This window comes from Cervus canadensis, chromosome 6 (assembly GCF_019320065.1).
Source record: "Cervus canadensis isolate Bull #8, Minnesota chromosome 6, ASM1932006v1, whole genome shotgun sequence".
Classification (NCBI taxonomy): Eukaryota; Metazoa; Chordata; class Mammalia; order Artiodactyla; family Cervidae; genus Cervus; species Cervus canadensis.
The window spans coordinates 15053069-15075982 of NC_057391.1; the positions used below are offsets into that span (position 1 = coordinate 15053069).

The 22914-nt window shown below is 39.8% G+C and overlaps 2 protein-coding genes across 3 annotated transcripts in view; one reads left to right on the forward strand and one right to left on the reverse strand.

The window, feature by feature from the left end:
- The window catches only part of GLCE (glucuronic acid epimerase), a 110926-nt gene that overhangs the window by 75598 nt on the left and 12414 nt on the right, over positions 1-22914 (forward strand). The window lies entirely within an intron of this gene.
- On the reverse strand, positions 4642-6044 carry LOC122443090 (lysosomal-associated transmembrane protein 4B-like). The gene has a single exon (XM_043470913.1). It carries the CDS (start codon positions 5835-5837, stop codon positions 5202-5204), a length of 636 nt encoding a protein of 211 aa, XP_043326848.1. The 5' UTR covers positions 5838-6044; the 3' UTR covers positions 4642-5201.

Sequence of the window (22914 nt, forward strand, 5' to 3'; positions counted from 1 at the left end):
ACTGTTAAGCATATAATTTTAAAAATAACAGACATCTGAAATAGACAGTTTTACTTTTTTTTTCCCTCCATTTTTGGGTTTTCTGAAATCATAATCCAAATAAAAATGAACATAACTGATATAACAGAATATGGATTGTGATGCTGAATATTGGCCAACTCTGTTTAAAAATGGATTTATAATTTAATTACTGCTGTTAGTAATGTTCCATCTGTTTACTACTTGAGAGACCAAGATTTAAATTACATAGACAAATGTTTTAGTATTCTGTGATAGCTCTAATTCAAAGGAGAACTGCTTAATAGTTCTGATAGTCAGGACTCTTTCAACAATGCAAACACACAGTATTCCCTGGCAACTACTCAAAATAAAGGACAACTTGAAATGGCAATTCTGCTAATCCATTAAAAAATAACAACAAAGTTAAAATAATCTTTGATACAAGTGGCTCACAATGCTTCAAGTAAGATTATATTCCTAGAAAAACATCTCAAAGAAATTGAGCAGGGAGTTTATACTATTTTATACTATTCACATTTTACAGATGAAGAGACTAAGGTATATTAGCTCATAAGAGATTCACTAAAACAGAGGAGAGGGACAAAGCCAACATAAGATGAGAATTTAAGATGAAAAATTGTATTTCTAATTTCAGTTCAGTTCAGTTGCTCAGTCGTGCCCGACTCTTTGTGACCCCATGGACCACAGCATGCCAGGCCTCCCTGTCCATCACCAACTCCTACCCAGACTCATGTCCATTGACTTGGTGATGCCATCCAACCATCTCACCCTCTGTCATCCCCTTCTCCTTCTGCCCTCAGTCTTTCCCAGTGTCAGGGTCTTTTCCAATGAGTCAACTCTTCGCATCAGGTGGCCAAAGTATTGGAGTTTCAGCTTTGACATCAGTCCTTCCAATGACTACTCAGGATTGATTTCCTTTAGAATTGACTGGTTCAATCTCCTTGCAGTCCAAGGGACTCTCAAGAGTCTTCTCCAACATCACAGTTCAAAAGCAGCAATTCTTCGGCACTCAGCTTTCTTTATAGTCCAACTCTCACATCCATACATGACCAATGGAAAAACCATAGCCTTAATTAGACGGACCTTTGTTGGCAAAGTAATGTCTCTGCTTTTTAATATGCTGTCTAGGTTGGTCATAACTTTCCTTCCAAGGAGTAAGCATCTTTTAATTTCATGGCTGCAATCACCATCTGTACTGATTTTGGAGCCCAGAAAAATAAAGTCTGACACTGTTTCCACTGTTTCCCCATCTATTTGCCATGAAATGATGGGACCGGATGCCAAGATCTTAGTTTTCTGAGTGTTGAGCTTTAAGCCAACTGTTTCACTCTCCTCTTTCACTTTCATCAAGAGGCTCTTTAGTTCTTCACTTTAGCCATAAGGGTGGTGTCATCTGCATATCTGAGGTTATTGATATTTCTCCTGGCAATCTTGAGTCCAGCTTGTGCTTCATCCAGCCCAGCATTTCTCATGATGTACTCTACATATAAGTTAAACAAGCAGGGTGACAATATACAGCCTTGACGTACTCCTTTTTCTATTTGGAACCAGTCTGTTGTTCCATGTCCAATTCTAACTGTTGCTTCCTGACCTACATATAGATTTCTCAAGAGGCAGGTCAGGTGGTCTGGTATTCCCATCTCTTGAGGAATTTTCCACAATTAGTTGTGATCCACACAGTCAAAGGCTTTGGCATAGTCAGTAAAGCAGAAATAGATGCTTTTCTGGAACTCTCTTGCTTTTTCGATGATCCAGCGGATGCTGGCAATTTGATCTCTGGTTCCTCTGCCTTTTCCAAAACCAGCTTGCACATCTGGAAGTTCTTGGTTCACGTATTGCTGAAGCCTGGCTTGGAGAATTTTGAGCATTACTTTACTAGCATGTGAGATGAGTGCAATTGTGTGGTAGTTTGACCATTCTTTGGCATTGCCTTTCTTTGGGATTGGAATGAAAACTGACCTTTTCCAGTCCTGTGGCCACTGCTGAGTTTTCCAAATTTGCTGGCATAGTGAGTGCAGCACTTTCACAGCATCATCTTTCAGGATTTGAAACAGCTCAACTGGAATTCCATCACCTCCACTAGCTTTGTTCATAGTGATGCTTCCTAAGACCCACTTGACTTCACATTCCAGGATGTCTGGCTCTAGGTGAGTGTGAGTGATCACACCATCATGATTATCTGGGTCGTGAAGATCTTTTTTGTACAGTTTTTCTGTGTATTCTTGCCACCTCTTCTTAATATCTTCTGCTTCTGTTAGGTCCGTACCATTTCTGTCCTTTACTGAGCCCATCTTTGCATGAAATGTTCCCTTGGTGTCTCTAATTTTCTTGAAGAGATCTCTAGTCTTTCCCCTTCTGTTGTTTACCTCTATTTCTTTGCATTGATCGGTGAGGAAGGCTTTCTTATCTCTCCTTGCTATTCTTTGCAACTCTGCATTCAAGTGGGTGTATCTTTCCTTTTCTCCTTTGCTTTTCGCTTCTCTTCTTTTCACAGCTATCTATCTGTAAGGCCTCCTCGGACAGCCATTTTGCTTTTTTGCATTTCTTTTTCTTGGGGATGGTCTTGATCCCTGTCTCCTGTACAATGTCACGAACCTCCATCCATAGTTCACCAGGCAGTCTGTCTGTCAGATCTAGTCCCTTAAATCTATTTCTCACTTCCACTGTATAGTCATAAGGGATTTGATTTAGGTCATACCTGAATGGTCTAGTGGTTTTCCCCACTTTCTTCAATTTAAGTCTGAATTTGGCAATAAGGAGTTCATGATCTGAGCCACAGTCAGCTCCTGGTCTTGTTTTTGCTGACTGTATAGAGCTTCTCCATCTTTGGCTGCAAAGAATATAATCAATCTGATTTCGGTGTTGGCCGTCTGGTGATGTCCATGTGTAGTCTTCTCTTGTGTTGTTGGAAGAAGGTGTTTGCTATGACCAGTCCGTTCTCTTGGCAAAACTCTACTAGCCTTTGCCCTGCTTCATTCTGTACTCCAAGGCCAAATTTGCCTGTTACACCTACTCCAGTGTTCTTGCCTGGAGAATCCCAGGGCTGGGGGAGCCTGGTAGGCTGCTATCTATGGGGTCGCACAGAGTCGGACACAACTGAAGCAACTTAGCAGCAGTAGCAGCGGCAGCCAGGTGTTTCTTGACTTCCTACTTTTGCATTCCAGTCCCCTGTAATGAAAAGGACATCTTTTTTGGATGTTAGTTCTAAAAGGTCTTGTAGGTCTTCATAGAACCATTCAACTTCAGCTTCTTCAGCATTACTGGTTGGGGCATAGACTTGGATTACCATGATATTGAATGGTTTGCCTTGGAAACGAACAGAGATCATTCTCTTGTTTTTGAGATTGCATCCAAGTACTGCATTTTGGACTCTGTTGTTGACTATGGTGGCTACTCTATTTCTTCTAAGTGATTCTTGCCCACAGTAGTTGATATAATGGTCATCTGAGTTAAATTCACCCATTCCAGTCCATTTTTAGTTCGCTGATTCCTACAATGTCGACGTTCACTCTTGCCATCTCCTGTTTGACCACTTCGAATTTGCCTTGATTCATGGACCTAACATTCCAGGTTCCTATGCGCTATTGCTCTTTACAGCATCAGACCTTGCTTCTATCACCAGTCATATCCACAACTGGGTGTTGTTTTTGCTCTGACTCCGTCTCTTCATTCTTTCTGGAGTTATTTCTCCACTGATCTCCAATAGCATATTGGGCACCCTCTGACCTGGGGAGTTCATCTTTCAGTGTCCTATCTTTTTGCCTTTTCATATTGTTCATGGGGTTCTCAAGGCAAGAATACTGAAGTGGTTTGCTATTTCCTTCTCCAGTGGACCACATTCTGTCAGACCACTCCACCATGACCCATCCATCTTGAGTGGCCCCACACAGCATGGCTTAGTTTCATTGAGTTAGACACGACTGTGGTCTTGTGATCAGATTGGCTAGTGTTCTGTGATTTTGGTTTCAGTCTGTCTGCCCTCTCTCAGCACCTACCATCTTACTTGGGTTTCTCTTACCTGGGACGTGGAGTATCTCTTCACGGCTGCTCCAGCAAAGCGCAGGGCCTTAAAACGGAGGGAAGACTGACATATGCTACATGTATGAAACGTGGGTTCATTATGCTAAGTGAAGTAGGCCAGTCACCAAAAGACAAATACTATATTAGCCCACTTACATGAAATACTTAGAGTAGTCAAAATCATAGACACAGAAAGTGTGATTGCCATAGGCTTGTGAGGAGAGAGGAATAGGAATTTATTGTTCAATAGGTATGAGTTTCAGTTTTACAAGATGAAAAGAGTAATGTTCATGAATGGTAGTGATGGTAGCCTAACATTGCGGATATATTTAATACCACATAACTGTACACTTAAAAATGGTTAAGATAGTGAATTTTTTATTATTTACATTTTATCTCCCAAAGAAAAAAAATTGGAAAAAAAATGTGCAGTTCGACACTCTTGGTTAATAGAAGACACTAGGTAGTCTCAGATCTCCTTGCAAACTGAGCTCAGTACAAGTTAAACCTTCCCCCAACTTCTGAGTTCTATTTTGAGTTTTTATACAGTTAACATATTCTTCATTGGATGGCTGTCCTTTTTTTTTTTTAAAGTAAATGTCTAAGGAAATTCTTGTTTTATTTATGTATTTATATGGACTCCTTACACAAATAACATTCCTGTCCTCCTAAGGGTTTCTTCTATAAATTGGAATGGCCGAGGAAAAGCACTAACTTTGACTTGATTATACATGTTCAAAAGAGAAACAGGGAGTGAAGAGAAAAGCGTCGGAAAAGTCTTCGACTCTGGGGCTCAGCAGGTACAACAGATGCCGTGGACAAAAGATTCATCCAGGTTGTCGGGTAGTTCTGATGCCGAGGGAAGACTAGGGGAGCCCACCCCACCCCACCCCACCCCACCCCGCCCGAGAGAATTTCTACAGTTACTCTATCATGGTGCTCCAGCTAAAGCATAGGTTTTAAACTACAGAGTTTCAACTTAACATCTAAAATTTTAAACTGTAGCATTTCTGCGACAAATAAGCTCAGAGAGCTCATCTCAGAAGAAAAATTAAAGAACTATTGCTCTGATGAATGAAAAGTCCGGCTGTCGCTCTTGCTCGGCTGACTTCCAGGCTCAGGCAGACAGTACGGGGGCGGCGGCTCCTTTGTGGCGCCGTTCATAGTGGCGTCATCGTACGGGGGTAACAGCACCGTAGTGTCGTTGCTGGTAACATAAACCAGGACATAGAGGAGTTCCTGCCATTGATATATCGGTAGCAGTTCCAAACACAGCTAATCAGGTAACCCTTAAAAGCCAAGATAATGCTGATAAACAGAAGAATAATGAGGACCAAACAGGTAGGATTCACTGACATGATATCATCTTTGTAAGGAAAATCAGGAGGCAGCTGTCGTATGTATTCCTGGATGGAGTTTGGATAAACAAGGATGGTGACCGCAACCAAGGTGTTCAGGGCAAAATCGAAGATCTGGTAGCAGAAGAATGGGATGATCCAGGCCGCGTGTTGCTTGTACGCTCCGTACGTAGCCATGGCACAGATGAGGATCATGAGAACAGTAATCGCAATGGCAATGCACATGTTGGCATCATCCATGAACTCAAAGTCACCCCCGAGTTCAGAACTTGAAAAGTGGTAATGATCTGGATCAGCCAGGGCGCTCAACAGAATCAGCAGTACCACGGCATTGAGGATCAGGTACCAGACGCCGAGAAGGATGGTGCCGGTGCGGACATGGCAGCACAGGCAGCAGCTGTTGGAGTAGAACCGCGTCCAAGGGGCCACCATCTTCATCGCTCGCGCCGCGGGCGCAGTGGCGCGACTCTGCGCCCAAGTTCGCAGGAGCTTCGGCCGTCGGTCCTGCTCCCCGCGCGGCTGTCTCCGGCCCCCCTCTCCCCAGCTACCCTCGCTCCCTCTTCCCGGCCCGCGTCCGCCGCCCACCGGCCCCGGGCCCGGCGCCTCTCCCCGCGAAGAGCTCGCAGCTGGAACCTCAGCCCGGCTGTCCTTTTTAAAAAGAATTTTTATTGAAGTATTGGTTTATGTTGTGTTAACTTCTGGTGTATACGTGGTTCTCCTTTATCTCTATAGTTGGAAGTTTTTCATTTTTGTTTTATTTTTACCTTTCATGATGATGGAAATGCTTGTAAGAGACTAGAAAGCAGAAGTATTGGTTTATGTTGCTTCAGAACAGATTTGTGTTGAGTAACCAACCGAGCAGATAAATTTGAGCTTTGATGTTATGGGTAATTTTCATTCCAAGAGTGATCTATGTCCAAGATTATATGTTCTTACCAGAAATTAAACTAAGTAGAAAAAAAAATTCTTTTTTTTTTCTTTTCTGGGTTTTTCTTTGTTTCTCTTTTCTTACCAACCTCCCTCCCCTTCTTTCCTCCAATTGTGGAATAAAAATTTTTTATCTGAAGACTTCTAATTTTTTATTCCTGAGCTCCTTATACTAATGCTAATTACTCTTCTTACAAATACTGCTGCTGTGGAATTTTTAGGACACCAGTACATTATTTTTCAATGCCTCAAATTATGATGAAACTGTTGTTAAACTCCATTCTTATCTCTGGAGAAAGGTTTTGTTTCAACAAGCTATCTCAGAATATCATAATAATTATTAGCAGAAATGAAGCATTGTAGTGGATTTGTAAGATGTTGATAGATTTGTAGGGCCAATGGGAATCCTATTTTCAAGAGCTTAATTGTCCTCATCCACCTGCAGACCAGGTAGCTTTACTGTGTTACCTGTGTGTGGTATACATGTACATGTGTGCTCAGTTGCTCAGTCATGTCTGACTCTTTGCAACCTCATAGACTATAGCTGTCTATTGAATTTTATAGGCAAGAATACTGCAGTGGGTTGCTATTTCCTACTCCAGGGGATCCTCCAGATCCAAGGATGGAACCCATGTCTCTTGTGTCCCCTGCATCAGCAGGTGATTCTTTACCACTGGCGCCACCTGGGAAGCCTACATAAATATTCATAATTATGACTTTCTATTCTTTTCTAATAGTAACATGGCATGTAATTATACTGCTGGATTTGAAGAAAATTCAAAAGTTAGAAGTAACTTCATTCAGAAATGCTAATATATTTTTAAAATAACTGGGTAACTTTTCCTAAAATTGTACTTTACCTATGTTAGCTATTGATTCAGGGATAATTCAGCTTTATTTAGAATAAGATCTGTTAATGTCTAAGCTCAATTCACAATCTGGTAACCTGTTATAAATCAGAATATCTGCCAGGAAAGGGTACTATTCAGTTTCTGAAATAAAATATGTGTCTGCTCAAAGATCCCCTGTGAATATCAGAGCACAGTTTGGAGTTCAGATCTCAAATGAACCATAAAATAATCACATGACCTAGGTGAATTACTTAATATCATAAGGCCTCAGTTTTATCATATGTAAAGACCTATCATATGTATGAAGACCTACAAGACCTTTTAGAACTAACACCCAAAAAAGATGTCCCTTCTCATTATAAGAGACTGGAATGTAAAAGTAGGAAGCCAAGAAACACCTGGGGTAACAGGCAAATTTGGCCTTGGAGTACAGAATGAAGCAGGGCAAAGGCTAGTAGAGTTTTGCCAAGAGAACGGACTGGTCATAGCAAACACCCTCTTCCAACAACACAAGAGAAGACTCTACACATGAACATCACCAGACGGCCAACACCGAAATCAGATTGATTATATTCTTTGCAGCCAAAGATGGAGAAGCTCTATACAGTCAGCAAAAACAAGACCGGGAGCTGACTGTTTCTCAGATCATGAACTCCTTGTTGCCAAATTCAGACTTAAATTGAAGAAAGTGGGGAAAACCACTAGACCATTCAGGTATGACCTAAATCAAATCCCTTATGACTATACAGTGGAAGTGAGAAATAGATTTAAGGGACTAGATCTGACAGACAGACTGCCTGGTGAACTATGGATGGAGGTTCGTGACATTGTACAGGAGACAGGGATCAAGACCATCCCCAAGAAAAAGAAATGCAAAAAAGCAAAATGGCTGTCCGAGGAGGCCTTACAGATAGATAGCTGTGAAAAGAAGAGAAGCGAAAAGCAAAGGAGAAAAGGAAAGATACACCCACTTGAATGCAGAGTTGCAAAGAATAGCAAGGAGAGATAAGAAAGCCTTCCTCACTGATCAATGCAAAGAAATAGAGGTAAACAGTAGAATGGGAAAGACTAGAGATCTCTTCAAGAAAATTAGAGACACCAAAATTAGAGACATCTTTGCATGGAACATTTCAGGCAAAGATGGGCTCAGTAAAGGACAGAAATGGTACGGACCTAACAGAAGCAGAAGATATTAAGAAGAGGTGGCAAGAATACACAGAAAAACTGTACAAAAAAGATCTTCACGACCCAGATAATCATGATGGTGTGATCACTCACACTCACCTAGAGCCAGACATCCTGGAATGTGAAGTCAAATGGGCCTTAGGAAGCATCACTATGAACAAAGCTAGTGGAGGTGATGGAATTCCAGTTGAGCTGTTTCAAATCCTGAAAGATGATGCTGTGAAAGTGCTGCACTCACTATGCCAGCAAATTTGGAAAACTCAGCAGTGGCCACAGGACTGGAAAAGGTCAGTTTTCATTCCAATCCCAAAGAAAGGCAATGCCAAAGAATGCTCAAGCTACTGCACAATTGCACTCATCTCACACGCTAGTAAAGTAATGCTCAAAATTCTCCAAGCCAGGCTTCAGCAATACGTGAACCAAGAACTTCCAGATGTGCAAGCTGGTTTTAGAAAAGGCAGAGGAACCAGAGATCAAATTGCCAACATCCGCTGGATCATTGAAAAAGCAAGAGAGTTCCAGAAAAGCGTCTATTTCTGCTTTACTGACTATGCCAAAGCCTTTGACTGTGTGGATCACAACTAATTGTGGAAAATTCCTCAAGAGATGGGAATACCAGACCACCTGACCTGCCTCTTGAGAAATCTATATGTAGGTCAGGAAGCAACAGTTAGAATTGGACATGGAACAACAGACTGGTTCCAAATAGAAAAAGGAGTACGTCAAGGCTGTATATTGTCACCCTGCTTGTTTAACTTATATGTAGAGTACATCATGAGAAACGCTGGGCTGGATGAAGCACAAGCTGGACTCAAGATTGCCAGGAGAAATATCAATAACCTCAGATATGCAGATGACACGACCCTTATGGCAGAAGGTGAAGAAAAACTAAAGACCCTCTTGATGAAAGTGACCTTGATGCTGGGAACGATTGAGGGTTGGAGGAGAAGGGGACGACAGAGGATGAGATGGTTGTATGGCATCACCGACTCAATGGACATGAGTTTGGGTAAACTCTGGGAATTGGTGATGGACAGGGAGGCCTAGCCCTTTGGTTGCTATTGTGAATAATGCTGCTATGAACATGGGTGTACAAATATGTTTTTGAGACCCTATTTTCATTTATTTGGATATAAATCAAGAAATAGATCTGCTGGATCATATGGAAAGTCCATTTTTAAGTTTTTCGGGAACTTCCATTTTGTTTTCCACAGAGGTTGTAACATATTAACATTCTCACCCAAAGTGCACAGGGTTCCAGTTTCTTCACACTCTCACCAATGCTTATTATTTTTTTTTAAATAAGCTATCCTAATGTGTGCAACTATCTCTCTATTTGCATTTCCCTCATGATTACTAATGTCGGGCATCTTTTCATTTGTTTATTTTATATCTTTAAAGAAATGCTTATTCAAGTCCTTTGCCCATTATTTAATTGTTTTTTTTTAAATTGTTGAGTTTTAGGAGCTCCCTATATATTTTGGATTTTAATCCCTTATCAGATATATGATTTGCAAATATTTTCTCCTGTTCACTCATTTGAAAAGACCCTGATGCTGGGAAAGATTGAGGGCAGGAGGAGAAGGGGACGACAGAGGATGAGATGTTGGATGGCATCACCGACTCAATCGACAGGGTAAACTCTGGGAGTTGGTGATGGACAGGGAGGCCTGGCCTGCTACGGTTCATGGGATCGCAAAGAGTCAAACACAAACTGAGTGACTGAACTGATTCATTTCAATCTACTGTCTTGTGAACTCATTTTCTATGTGTTAATGCAAAGAGAATTTTCAACATTTGTAAGCATAAAAAATGTTTTCTCAAACTTCCTTGTTATTGAAGGAACCTGTAATGTCAAGAAAATGGTTTTGTTTTGTGCTGAGTCCTAGCTGCTTCTCTTTTAGTGGTTGCAGAGTACTAACTCAGATTCCATCCCCGGGCATTTCCTATAAACCAGTAGCTGATTCTACAGCTTGACAAAAATAGGGTTTGATTTTTCAGCAAGAATACTTTGGTAGAGGTGTGAACTTTCATCAGGAAATGTCTGATAGTCTCTTTTTTTTTCCTGTAAGGTTAATCTGTGTGTTCAGCTGTTGTCACCCTGACCCAGTTATCATAAAGTTCTGCATTAGCAATCCATCAAATAGCTTTAGCAAGTGCTGAAAGTAATTCTTTTATTAGGGGCTGGAAAATGGTGGTATTCTATCAGCCCTTCCTAGCATAGTACCTGAAATATTTCTGTTAAAGAAAATCTTGTCCTTCCCAACAACTTGGTTATCCCTATAGAGTTCTTACAGGAGAGGCAGAACTAATGCTTGAATCTCTCCTTCTATTTACCAATCTTCAAAATAATGAATTGAGTTCCAAAAATAAACAGTGAGTTTTTTTTTTAAGTATCATCTGAATTCATTAATTTTAAACTATTCAATGTGCTTCAGTTCATCACAGGGACTACTGTTTGATGCTCAAAATACCCCATCTTTGTTGCTGTTGTTTAGTTGCTCAGTTGTATGTGACTCTTTTGTGACCTTATGGACTGTAGCCTACCAGGCTCCAATGTTCGTGGGATTTCCCAGGCAAGAATACTGGAGTGGGTTGCTATGTCCATCTCCAGGGGATCTTCCTGACCCAGGGATCAGTCCCATGTCTCTGGCAGTAGCAGGCAGATTCTTTACTGTTGCGCCACCAGGGAAGCCCATCCCATCTTTAGCCAGTGCAGATCTCTTCAGGTTGACTCCAAAGTCCTTTTGACACAACCCAAGTAGTTTCTGTTTTCATGACAATCCCAAAGAAGGGCAGTGCCAAAGAATGTTCCAACTACTGCACAGCTGCACTCATTTCACATGCTGGCAAGGTAATGCTCAAAATCCTTCAAGCTAGGTTGCAACAGTATGTGAACTGAAAACTTCCAGATGTATAAGCTAGATTTAGAAAAGGCAGAGGCACCAGAGATCAAACTGCCAACGTCCATTGGATCATGGAAAAAGCAAGAGAATCCCAGAAACATCTACTTCTGCTTCATTGACTATGCTAAAGTCTTTGACTGTGTGGATCACAACTAATTGTGGAAAATTCTTCAAGAGATGAGAATACCAGACCACCTAACCTGCCTCCTGAGAAACGTGCATGCAGGTCAAGAAGCAACAATGAGAACCAGACATGGAATAACAGACTGTTTCAGAATTGTGAAAAGAATACATCAAGGCTGTATATTGTCTCCCTCCTTATTTAACTTATATGCAGAGTACATCATGTGAAATGCCAGGCTGGATGAATCACAAAATGGAATCAAGATTGCCAGGAGAAATATCAATAATCTCAGATATGCAGATGGCACCACTCTAACGGCAGAAAGTAAAAAGGAACTAAAGAGCCTTTGATGAAGGTGAAAGAGGAGAGTGGTAAAGCTGGCCTAAAAGTTAACATTCAAAAAATTAGTATCATGGCATCCGTCCCATCACTTGATGGCAAACAGATGGGGAAACAGTGACAGACTATTTTCTTGGGCTCCAAAATCACTGTGGATGGTGACTGCAGCCATGAAATTAAAACACCTGCTCCTGCACTGTTTATAGCCAGGACATGGAAGCAACCTGGATGCTCATCAGCAGATGAATGGGTAAGGAAGCTGTGGTACATATACACCATGGAATATTACTCAGCCATTAAAAAGAATTCATTTGAATCAGTTCTAATGAGATGGATTAAACTGGAGCCCATTATACAGAGTGAAGTAAGCCAGAAAGATAAAGACCAATACAGTATACTAACGCATATATATGGAATTTAGAAGATGGTAACAATAACCCTATATGCAAAACAGAAAAAGAGACACAGATGTACAGAACAGACTTTTGGACTCTGTGGGAGAAGGCAAGGGTGGGATGTTTTGAGAGAACAGCATCAAAACATGTATATTATCAAGGGTGAAACAGATCACCAGCCCAGGTTGGATGCATGAGACAAGAGCTCGGGGCTGGTGCACTGGGAAGACCCAGAGGGATGGGGTGGGGAGGGAGGCGGGAGAGGGGATAGGGATGGGGAATACATGTAAATCCATGGCTGATTCATGTCAATGTATGGCAGAAACCACTACAATATTATAAAGTAATTAGCCTCCAACTAATAAAAATAAATGGAAAAATATATATAAAGTGATGGGAAAAAAAAAAAGCACACCTGCTCCTTGGAACGAAAGCTATGACAAATCTAGACAGCATATTAAAAAGCAGGACATCACTTTGCCAACAAAGGCACATATAGTCAAAGCCATGGTTTTGCCAGTAGTCTTGTACCGATGTGAGATTTGGACCATAAAGAAGGTTGAATGGTAAAGAATTGATGCTTTCAAATTGTGGTACTGGAGAAGAAATCTTGAGAGTCCCTTGGACAGCAGGGAGATCAAACTAGTCAATCCTAAAGGAAATCAATTCGTTGGAAGGACTGATGCTGAAGCTCTAACACTTTGGCCTCCTAATGTGAAAAGCTAACTCATTGGAAAAGGCCCTGATGCTAGGAAAGAATGAGGCAAGAGGAGAAGGGGGCGACAGTATGGATGCTTGGATGGCATCACCGACTCAATGGACATGAGTTTGAGCAAACTCAGAGAAACAGTGAAGGACAGGAAAGTCTGGCATGCTCTAGTCTGTAGGATCACAAAGAGTTGGACATGGCTAGGTAACTGACAACAAAATAGTTTTTGAGAGCTTTCTTGCTTTCTTCTATGACAAGGTATCCCAGGGTCATCATGTACACGTCCTACCAAAGATCCAAAACAACCGTTCTTCAAAGAGTTCTAGTTGCCTTCAGTGGGGATATCTAGGTTATTTCTATTAGAAATTTCTTGACATTTCTGTATCTCAGGTATATGAATGTGCCTTTTCCATATTTAAATGCTGGTGTACTATTTTAAGGTATTTCAATGGTGACCTGAGGTGGGGTTTGAGGAAGTCACATGCCTGTATCCAGACTGATATCTGAATCAGTATGGATTAGGTTCTGCTGCTAGTAACAGACACCAGAAATAAACCCTTACATGTTCCGCCTCTTGGTATTTTCCACTCATGTAAAAGAGAACCATAATTAGGCAGTCTGGAGCTTATATACAGCTACATGATCAAGGGCCTAGGTACTTTATATCTTTCTATATCGTACTGTAGCCCCAGAGAGTTGCTCAGGCTTCAGCCATCATGTCTGTGTTGTAGTCCAGCCATCATGTCTGTGTTGTAGTCCAGAAAGAAGAAAAAATGACAGAAGGGCAAGTGAACACGTCTCTCAGTAGGATGTCTTATCCATATTCACTGTAGTAGGTACTTCAAAAATATAAAATATTAAAATGGAATGTGCCTTAATCAGTCCACTGAAGGTCTGTATCTGGTCTCAGTGTTTATGGTCACATACATTTTCAAACTAATCCTATGGCAATCTAGTCTTCCCGTGGTCCAGAGTTTGTGCTGAAAATGATTATCAGCACCATTGAGGAGATCAGCCCTGCTACGTTCATCTATCTCAGACCTTCAGGAGACATATTTAGATTAACAGCAACAAATCACATTTAAGTGATAAAGGAAGTTGTTCTTTTTTGAGGGTATAGGGGAAAGATTACAGGGAAAGGAAATATTTAAAGAATAGATTTACCTGGTGGCTCAGATGGTAAAGAGTCTGCCTGCAATGTGGGAGACCAGGGTTCGATCCCTGGGTTGGGAAGATCCCCTGGATGAAGAAATGGCAACCCACTCCAGTATTCTTGTCTGCAGAATCCCCATGGATAGAGAGGCCTGGTAGGCTACAGTCCATGGGGTTGCAAAGAACCGGACACAACTGAGCAACTAAGCACATACAGGTACTGTACATACTTTCAGTTACTGAAATCAAACTCTGTAAAGAAGTTCTTGTTATCACTAGCATATACTTGAGGAAGCAGTAGTTTTTAACTCTGCAGAAGAAAAATTGTCAGCAAGCACATAATGGGATTTAAACCTAGATTTACCTGGCTTCTAAGCATAGGTTCTTTATATCAGACCACAACAATATATTGCTGCTGCTGCTAAGTCGCTTCAGTCATGTCTGACTCTGTGTGACCCCATAGACGGCAGCCCACCAGGCTCCCTGGTCCCTGGGATTCTCCAGGCAAGAACATCGGAGTGGCTTGCAATTTCCTTCTCCAATGCATGAAAGGAAAGTGAAAGTGAAGTCGCTTAGTCATGTCTGACTCCTAGCGACCCCATGGACTGCAGCCCACCAGGCCCCTCTGTCTGTGGGATTTTCCAGGCAAGAGTACTGGCATGGGGTGTCATTGCCTTCTCCCACACCAGTATATTGTCTGACTCCAAATCACTTTTTATTTTCTCACCAACTAGATAAGAGCAGAATTAGTTGCCCTTGGTTTGTGCAGACATTTTAAACTACTGGCTCTATGCAGCAGCTTCTGAAACTAAAATTTGTTTCTGAAAAGAGCTTCTAAATGTATTCAGCTTAATTCTCTCTAGCAGTAATATAAAGAATTCTGAAAGCAGTAATTTAAAGAACTAGGATAGGAATGTTTTTTAAAGAGCAAAGAGCAAGTTTGTATCCAGAAAAGCTGAACCGCTATAGTGTAGCTATAATGTCCTTTGAAGTACTGTACAGTACTTAACTAAAAAAGTTCCTTGCATCTTCTAAGCAAGTGTCAAATGAAGCACATGCTATGTAAATAAATCAGTTCAGAAAGGAATACCAGGCCTTTTCAGCTGTATAAGATTTCTACCCTCATTAGGAAAGCCAAGAGAAAGAAAACCTAATTATGTGCTTACTCTGCATGGTTCATGCATAGGAGGACTTTACAGGACAAATTGGTAGAACTATCCTAAGAAGTTCTACAGAATAGAGTCGCTGATAATAAGTTTTTATCAAGTTTGGTGTAACCCTGCAAAACAGGAATGACAGAAGGGGAAAGATTCATCAACTTGCTTACTTACAGTAATTTTAACCAACCATAAGGCAGAAAGATAGAGTCTTGGCCATGCAGAAGCTGTATATGGAAGAAATTAGCAACCAAGCTGATTTTTAAATGTGAGTAATTATTGGGCTGACTGTGACACAGAAGTAGTAGAATGCAGTTTTGAGCTACTGCATAAAGCAATGCAGTAAGAATCACATTGGAAAAAATGGTTGAGAGAATGTGCTAACAGGAATCATATGAGAACTATCTGTCAGGTTGTGAGACTATACTGTGAAATTCAATCAAGTATTTGCTAGTCAACTTAGTGTTTTTCTAATGTCTATGATAAAAAGAAAAATTAATGTTCCATCCCTTTGCCAGTGTATAATCTTTTGCAATTAAAAAATAAACATGGTAAGGTTAGCCCCCATGTTTTAGATTTCTCTTAAGAGATAGCAGAATAGGTGGACAGGAGACAAAGAAAGAGGGACATTTACAAAAAGGGAAGGAGAACATACACAAATAACAAAGCCCTACTATATAGCACAGGACTTCCCTGGTCACTTAGTGGTAAAGAATTTGCCTGCCAGTGCAGGAGATTTTGGTTCAATCCCTGGGTTGGGAAGATCCCCTAGAGAAGAAATGGCAACCCACTCTAGTATTCTTGCCCGGGAAATTCCATGGACAGAGGAGCCTGGTGGGCTGCAAAAGAGTCAGACACAACTTAGCAACTAAACAGCAGCTGTGCGGCACAGGTAACTGTATTCAGTATCCTTAATAAACCATAAAGAACAGTAATATACACAAATATACAACTGAGTCACCATACTGTGCACCAGAAACGCAGTGCTACAGATCCACTGTACTTCAGTTTAAAAGGGGTGGGGGGGGGGGAAGGGAGCAAGAGACAAGCAGTTTTGGGTCTTATTAATGGAATCACATTTAAGAGTGTTATCTCAATTTTCCAGAAGAAACTGATATGGAGTCAGTTGTTGGCTCAACCATTGCCCATTGCTTCATTTCTGTGAGTCTTGTTCAAAGTCACAATGTGTCTGAAGTCTAATAAAAGATAGAGTTGGAAATTGAAACCAGATTAAATAACTAGAACTCAATTTCTAAAGTCTTAGTCCAGTGTTTGCCATTATACTACATTTTCTATATATTCCACTATATATCATTTATCTTTTTACTACTACAGCATGCTAAATTAAATAAAAACAAAAAGTATGTCCTAAATGTCATATAGTAAGTACCCTCCAAATTATCATTGAAAACAGTCGAGTTTCTTCATCTCTAATTTCTAATAGAGGGTTCATATTTTAGATTATTTAAGACTAAGGAATCCATGAATTAGTCACTCAACAGAATGCCAGGGACTCAAGATAATGCCATATTAACCCAAATATACTAAAACTAAACAGGTTATAAACATGAATGATTATAGCAGTTTATTCATAAAAATCCCAAATTGGAAATAAACTAAATGCTTATCAACTGGTGACTGGGTAAATAACTGTGGCTCATCTATACAATGGAATATACTCGGCAATAAACTGATGCCTGATATCACCAACAACGTGGATGAACCTTAAAAAGCATTTTGCTAAGAGCAAGAAGCCAGACACAAAAGGCTACTTAATAGGATTTCTTTATATGACATACTGGAAAAAGAAAAATTATAGGGATAAAAGATCACTAGTGGCAGAAAGGGAATGACTATAAAGCAGCATGAGGGACTTTGGGGGGTGGTAAAGGAAGTGTTTTAAATTCTGATTATTATATATACATGAAGATTGCTGGGAAGAATATCAGTAACCTCAGATATGCAGATGATACCACCCTTATGACAGAAAGTGAAGAGGAACTAAAAAGCCTCTGGATGAAAGTAAAAGAGGAGAGTGAAAAAGCTGGATTAAAACTCAACATTCAAAAACCTAAGATCATGGCATCCAGTCCCTCACTTCATGGCAAATAGATGGGGAAACAGTTTCCTATGGAAACTGAGAGACTTTATTTTCTTGGGCTCGAAAGTCACTGCAGATGATGACTGTAGCCTTGAAATTAAAAAAATGCTTGCTTCTTGGAAGAAAAGTTATGATAAACCTAGATAGCATATTAAAAAGCAGAGATGTTACTTTGTCAACAAAGGTCTGTCTAGTCAAAGCTCTGGTTTTTCCAGTAGTCATGTATGATGTGAGAGTTGGATCATAAAGAAAGCTGAGTGCCAAAGAATTGATGCTTTTGAACTGTGGTGTTGGAGAAGACTCTGAGAGTCCCTTGAACTTCAAGGAGATCAATCCAGTCAATCCTAAAGAAAATCCACCCTCAATATTCATTGAAAGAACTGATGCTGAAGCTGACACTCTAATACTTTGGCCACCTGATGCAAAGATCCGACTTATTGAAAAGACCCTGATGCTGGCAAAGATTGAGGGCAGGAAGAGAAGGGGATGACAGGATCGATGGTTGGATGGCATCACCAGCTCAGTGGATATGAATCTGAACAACTCTGGGACATAGTGAAGGGCAGGGGAGCCTGACATGCTGCAGTCTATGGGGTCATGAAAGTCGAACATACCTTAGTGACTGAACAACAGCAACAAAAATATCAAGTAATGATAAATTCTCTGAAGAAAAATCAAGAACCTAGAGAAGATGGGGTGAGACCTCCTACTTAGGATAAGGTGGTCAGAAAGAGTCTCTCTAATAAAGTAATTCTTAAGCAGTGACCTGAAGAAGTAAGGGAGCAAGCCAGGTGTATATCTGGGGAAACAAGTTTCCAAGCAGAGGAGATGGCAAATGGAAACACCTGATTCCAAGCATGCTTGACTGTCAGTGTACTCACTTTGCTTCATACTTAAAATGTTACAGTGTTTCATAGCACATTCTATATAACTTTTCTTTTTTATAGTTGATGTGTTGTTGCATTATTGTGTTTATGCCTGTGTTTCCCACCAACCTGGCCTTTAGGGACAGGAATTGTGCCGTATCTGCCATATGTTAGCTGCTGAATAGGTACTGATTGAACCAGTTTGATTATCTATTGAGCAGCTACTATTCCTTCTGTTTACTTGGTACCAAAGGATTGAAACTGTTGAAAGTGTTAGTCACTCAGTTGTGTCTGACTCTTTTGTGACCCCATGGACTGCAACCTGCCAGGCTCATCTGTCTATAGAATTCTCCAGGCAAGAATACTGGGGTGGGCTGCTATTTCCTTCTGCAGGAAATCTTTCTGATCCAGGGATCGAACCCGAATCTCCTGCATTGCAAGCAGATTCTTCACTGTCTGAGCCACCAGGGAAGCCCAAAGGATTACAAGAATATTAGTTGTTAGATATGTAAATAGATAAGAGAAAATAATGGGCAGGCAAGCTTTGGTCTACATTATTCAGAGGAAAGAAAAAGCCGATAATTTCTGTCACTGAACTCCTTTACAAATTTATTTAAAGGTTGTTCTTAACTGAAATATGACCTTCACAGTTTAAAAACTCATGGTGATATCCAGTTTTCATGTGTACTAAATTACTCTAATGGTTACTTGAAATATTCAATTAGGAAAATGAATTTGAAAAGTAAAGTATCAGGAAAATTTCTTTGAGTTGCAAATCATTTTGGAAGAGAACTGTTTGCTCTCCCAAAGGGAAACTAAGTTATATTTTTGCTTTATTTAATTTTTAAGGGTTTCAGCAAATAAGTTACTACATTTTCTTTTTGATGTTTACTGAATGTTATTTCCTATTTTAGATCTCTAAAGTTACTAAACTAAATTTTTTTGTATTATGTCTCTAATGAAATAAATATTTAAGATCAGCAGTACATAAGCTTTCATGGTTTTTGAATTTATTTATTTTTTTACTTTTATCCCCTTTAACTTGAAAGGTTAATCTAATTCATGGATGTAGCGAAGGCTTTAAAATGAGTAGGAAGCTTATCACTATTCAGCAGAAAACCCTGGTTTTAGCTTTTAAAGTTACTGTCACTTATACTTAGCAAAATGTCAATGCAGTCTACTTTTCAAAATGTAGAAGTTTTCTATAATCTGAGAAACATAATAAAATTATTGCACTTACCTTTAGATAAGCCTATTTGGTAGTTAGTACTGCATGTCAATACTCAGAGTTTTCTTTCTCTCCATCCTCCCCTCCAAAAAAATGTCACCATCTGTTTTTGAAAACTAAATATTTTAACTCAAAATTTACATTTAATATTTTAACAAAAGTGACTTTGACCTTCTTAATTTTCTATTGTATGGTTTTAAAAAACAGTAAATATATTCTTGGAAAATTAGAAAATCATACCATATGTGCATTTTGTAACCTCATTTTTTCAGTGTTAACCTCCATATGTCCTTCCATCTTTTCTTCTTACCAAGTCCGTAGTCAAATTTCCCAGCTTCAGACCAGGTTTCACATCTGGTTGTTATAGTCCTTAAGTCTCTTTTTATAAAACTCTAACCCAACTTCCATTTTCTTTTCATGCCATTAATCTATTGAGGGGATGGAGCCAACTCCCCTGCAGGCTGTTTCATTTCTAGATGTATTGGTTGCATCTGCATTTAACTTGTTCCTCTGTCCTTTGTATTTTCTGTTAACGCAAAGTTAAATCATAGGGCCTAAGAGATCCAAGTTAAACATTTTTGTCTGGGATATGCAATAGGCTATGTATTTTTTATTTTAACTTATCAAGAGGCACAATATCTGGATGGGTCATCATTAATGAGATTGAATTTAACTACTAACTTAGGGTGATGACTGATCCCTTCATTGTAGAGTTTCAGCTTTTTCTCCTTGTGACTTGGAAATAATGTACTTGGTGTTACTTTGCACACAGTATGAATCATGAAGTCCCTATCAAACATATGCCTGGGTATAATACTTGCCTAAATTAATAATTTCATGAGGAATCACATATATTAATTTTCTGGTTTTAATTTTTTTCTTCCACATTATTAGCCACACGTTTTCTGTAAAATAGAATTTTTTATCATCTTTATTGGTTTGTTCTCCTGCAAAGACTAGATAAATAAATTCTTTCACTTAGTTACATATTTTTATCAAAAAATGACATAAGTATCTTTTCTGGCTTTCTCCTTTTCTGAATGTTATTATAGACTCATGGATTTTTATTGATTCACCATTTCAGTCAATGTCAGTGATAATTCTCACAACTTTGACTTAATGGGGAAGGGGACCTTTCAGAATGATTTCTCTGAGAAGCCTTGATTGTTTTTATTTCTTTTCCTGATTGCTTAAAAATCTGGATGTAAAGGTTATTGAAAGTTTTTAATTTTGGTTTTTCTTTATTTTTCCATCATGTGCCTCATCATAATAGTAGTCTGCTAGTTCCATAAGCAGGTCTTTTGGGTCACTGAGGAAGAGTGCATCTCAAAGAAGGACAAAAGCTTTATATTTCTGTTTAGACTGGCCTAAATGTTAGGTATATCTGACAGATAATTCAAAAGTTGCCACATAAATGTTTTTAATGGAGGGCTTTTTTTTTTTTTATGAAACATCACTTATTATTATCAATTTGCCCATGCTGCTATATAAGGAAATCCTCAATTTATAAATACATGACTTATGAAGATTTGCTTGTTCCATACTTTTTTTTTTTTTTTTTTTGCATTCAACATGTTTTCTCATAGTAAATGCAGGTGATAAAATATATTATTGGATTCCGGCTCTTACAATCTGTGTATGATTTCCAAGTTGGATCAAGCCCGTATCTTTGCCTCCCTTCCCTCCTGTTGCCCCACTGAAATAAAATATATAGAATTAAGAAATGAAATCAATAACAAGAAATGGGAAGATTACCACAGAATGATAATTGAACATATTTCTGGATTTCTGTTTGAGTACTAGAAGGCACAGCTCTACCCTCCTTCTCCCGACCTCTCATCCCTGCACTTGAATTGCAGACAGCTGGCATGTACGCATGCTAAGTTGCTTCAGTCATGTCCTACTCTTTGTGGCCCCATGGACCGTAGCCCACCAGACTTCTCTGTCCGTGAGATTCTCCAGGCAAGAATACTGGAATGCATTGCCATACCCTACTCTGGGAGATCTTCCCAATCCAGGGATTGAACCCACATCTTGCCAGGCTTTCTTTAGAGAAATTGGGAAAAGCTAAGGCTTCTAGAGTACAAGTTTATGTCCCCAGAATAAAAGAAAAAGTCATCTTCATTCTGGCATTTAGAGGGCCTCCCCACCCACATACCCTAAAGGAACAGTACCACTCAGCCTGTACCTAGCCCACACAGAGCTCCTCTCTGGAGAGAAGTCTAGCTAGAAATCAGACCATCTTCACAATGACAGAGGAAATCTGTGTTGGCTAATGAGTCATTCAAGCCTAAAGATGAGTGAGTAACCAAAGATCACAAGCGTGTCAGGAAAGCTAATACTGTGAAAGAGACTGAAATAACCAGGAAAGTTACCACTAAAGAAAATAGAGCCATCAGAGAGGAACTTACAGGAACAGAACTCTAACATACTCAGAGCTCCAGAAGGATACTACATCTGTTGAATAAGAATAAGAGAACACAAGGTTTCAGATTGAAAGAGTACGCCACGTGCTGAGATAGTGAATTAAATATCATACTGTAACACATTCTTGTAAAACTGCAGAATTCCTAGGGTAAACACAAGATCCAGAGGGAAGTTATGCACAAAATGACAAGTATCAGACTGAAATCAGACCTCTCATCAGTAGCTGGTAATGCTTTAAGAAAGTAAAATACTGCCTTCAGCATTTAGAAAGAAAATGATATGCAGCCCAAGGCTTCTATATCCTGCCAAACTATTAATCAAAGGTGAGAGCAGAATAAAGTTGCTTTCAGCCATGCAAGGGCTCAGGGTTTACCTCCTCTTGGAATTAAAAGAAATGAATGAATTACACATTTATCATCAGCTTTCCTGAACAACAGAAAATCATTATGTAGTTTTTCATTAAACCTTTTCTTTTAACAGTTTGATTTTTTTAAAAGTCTCATTGTTGCCAGAAGGGTTTATTGAGAGGAAAAGGGGAAAGAAGGATTACAACCATAAAATGAGTAGTTGTGGATTTACACCGTGAAATAAATTAGAGCTACTGTAGCAAACAGCAATAAGCTGTTTACTTTCATTGTGCTGAGATATTCCATATGTTGCACATATAACTAACCTATAGTTTTATATTTCCCAATGACCCCAGCTACAAGCAAGCCAGGACTACCTATATTCAGTCACAACTGGTTGGTATACCACAAGATGATAGGGGCGACAGCATCATCTTCTTCTCCTATCATGACTGGAATGACATGATCTGGCTTATATTTAAATGCATTGTTCTGAGAGCGATGTTGAGAGTAGACTTTGGGTAGAATAGTAGATCAAGGGTAAAGAGCAGGGAGAGCAGCTTAGACATCATTACAGTGTGCTCAGTCACTCAGCTGTCCCGACTCTTTGTGACCCCATGGACTGTAGTTTGCCAGGCTCTGCTGTCCATGGAGTTTTCCAGGCAAGAATACTGAAGTGGGTTGCCATTTCTTACTCCAGGGGATCTTCCTGACCCAGGGATCGAACCCATGTCTCCTGCATTGGCAGGTAGATTCTTTACCACTGCTGGGAAGCCCCCATCATTGAAACTTTCTAAGTGA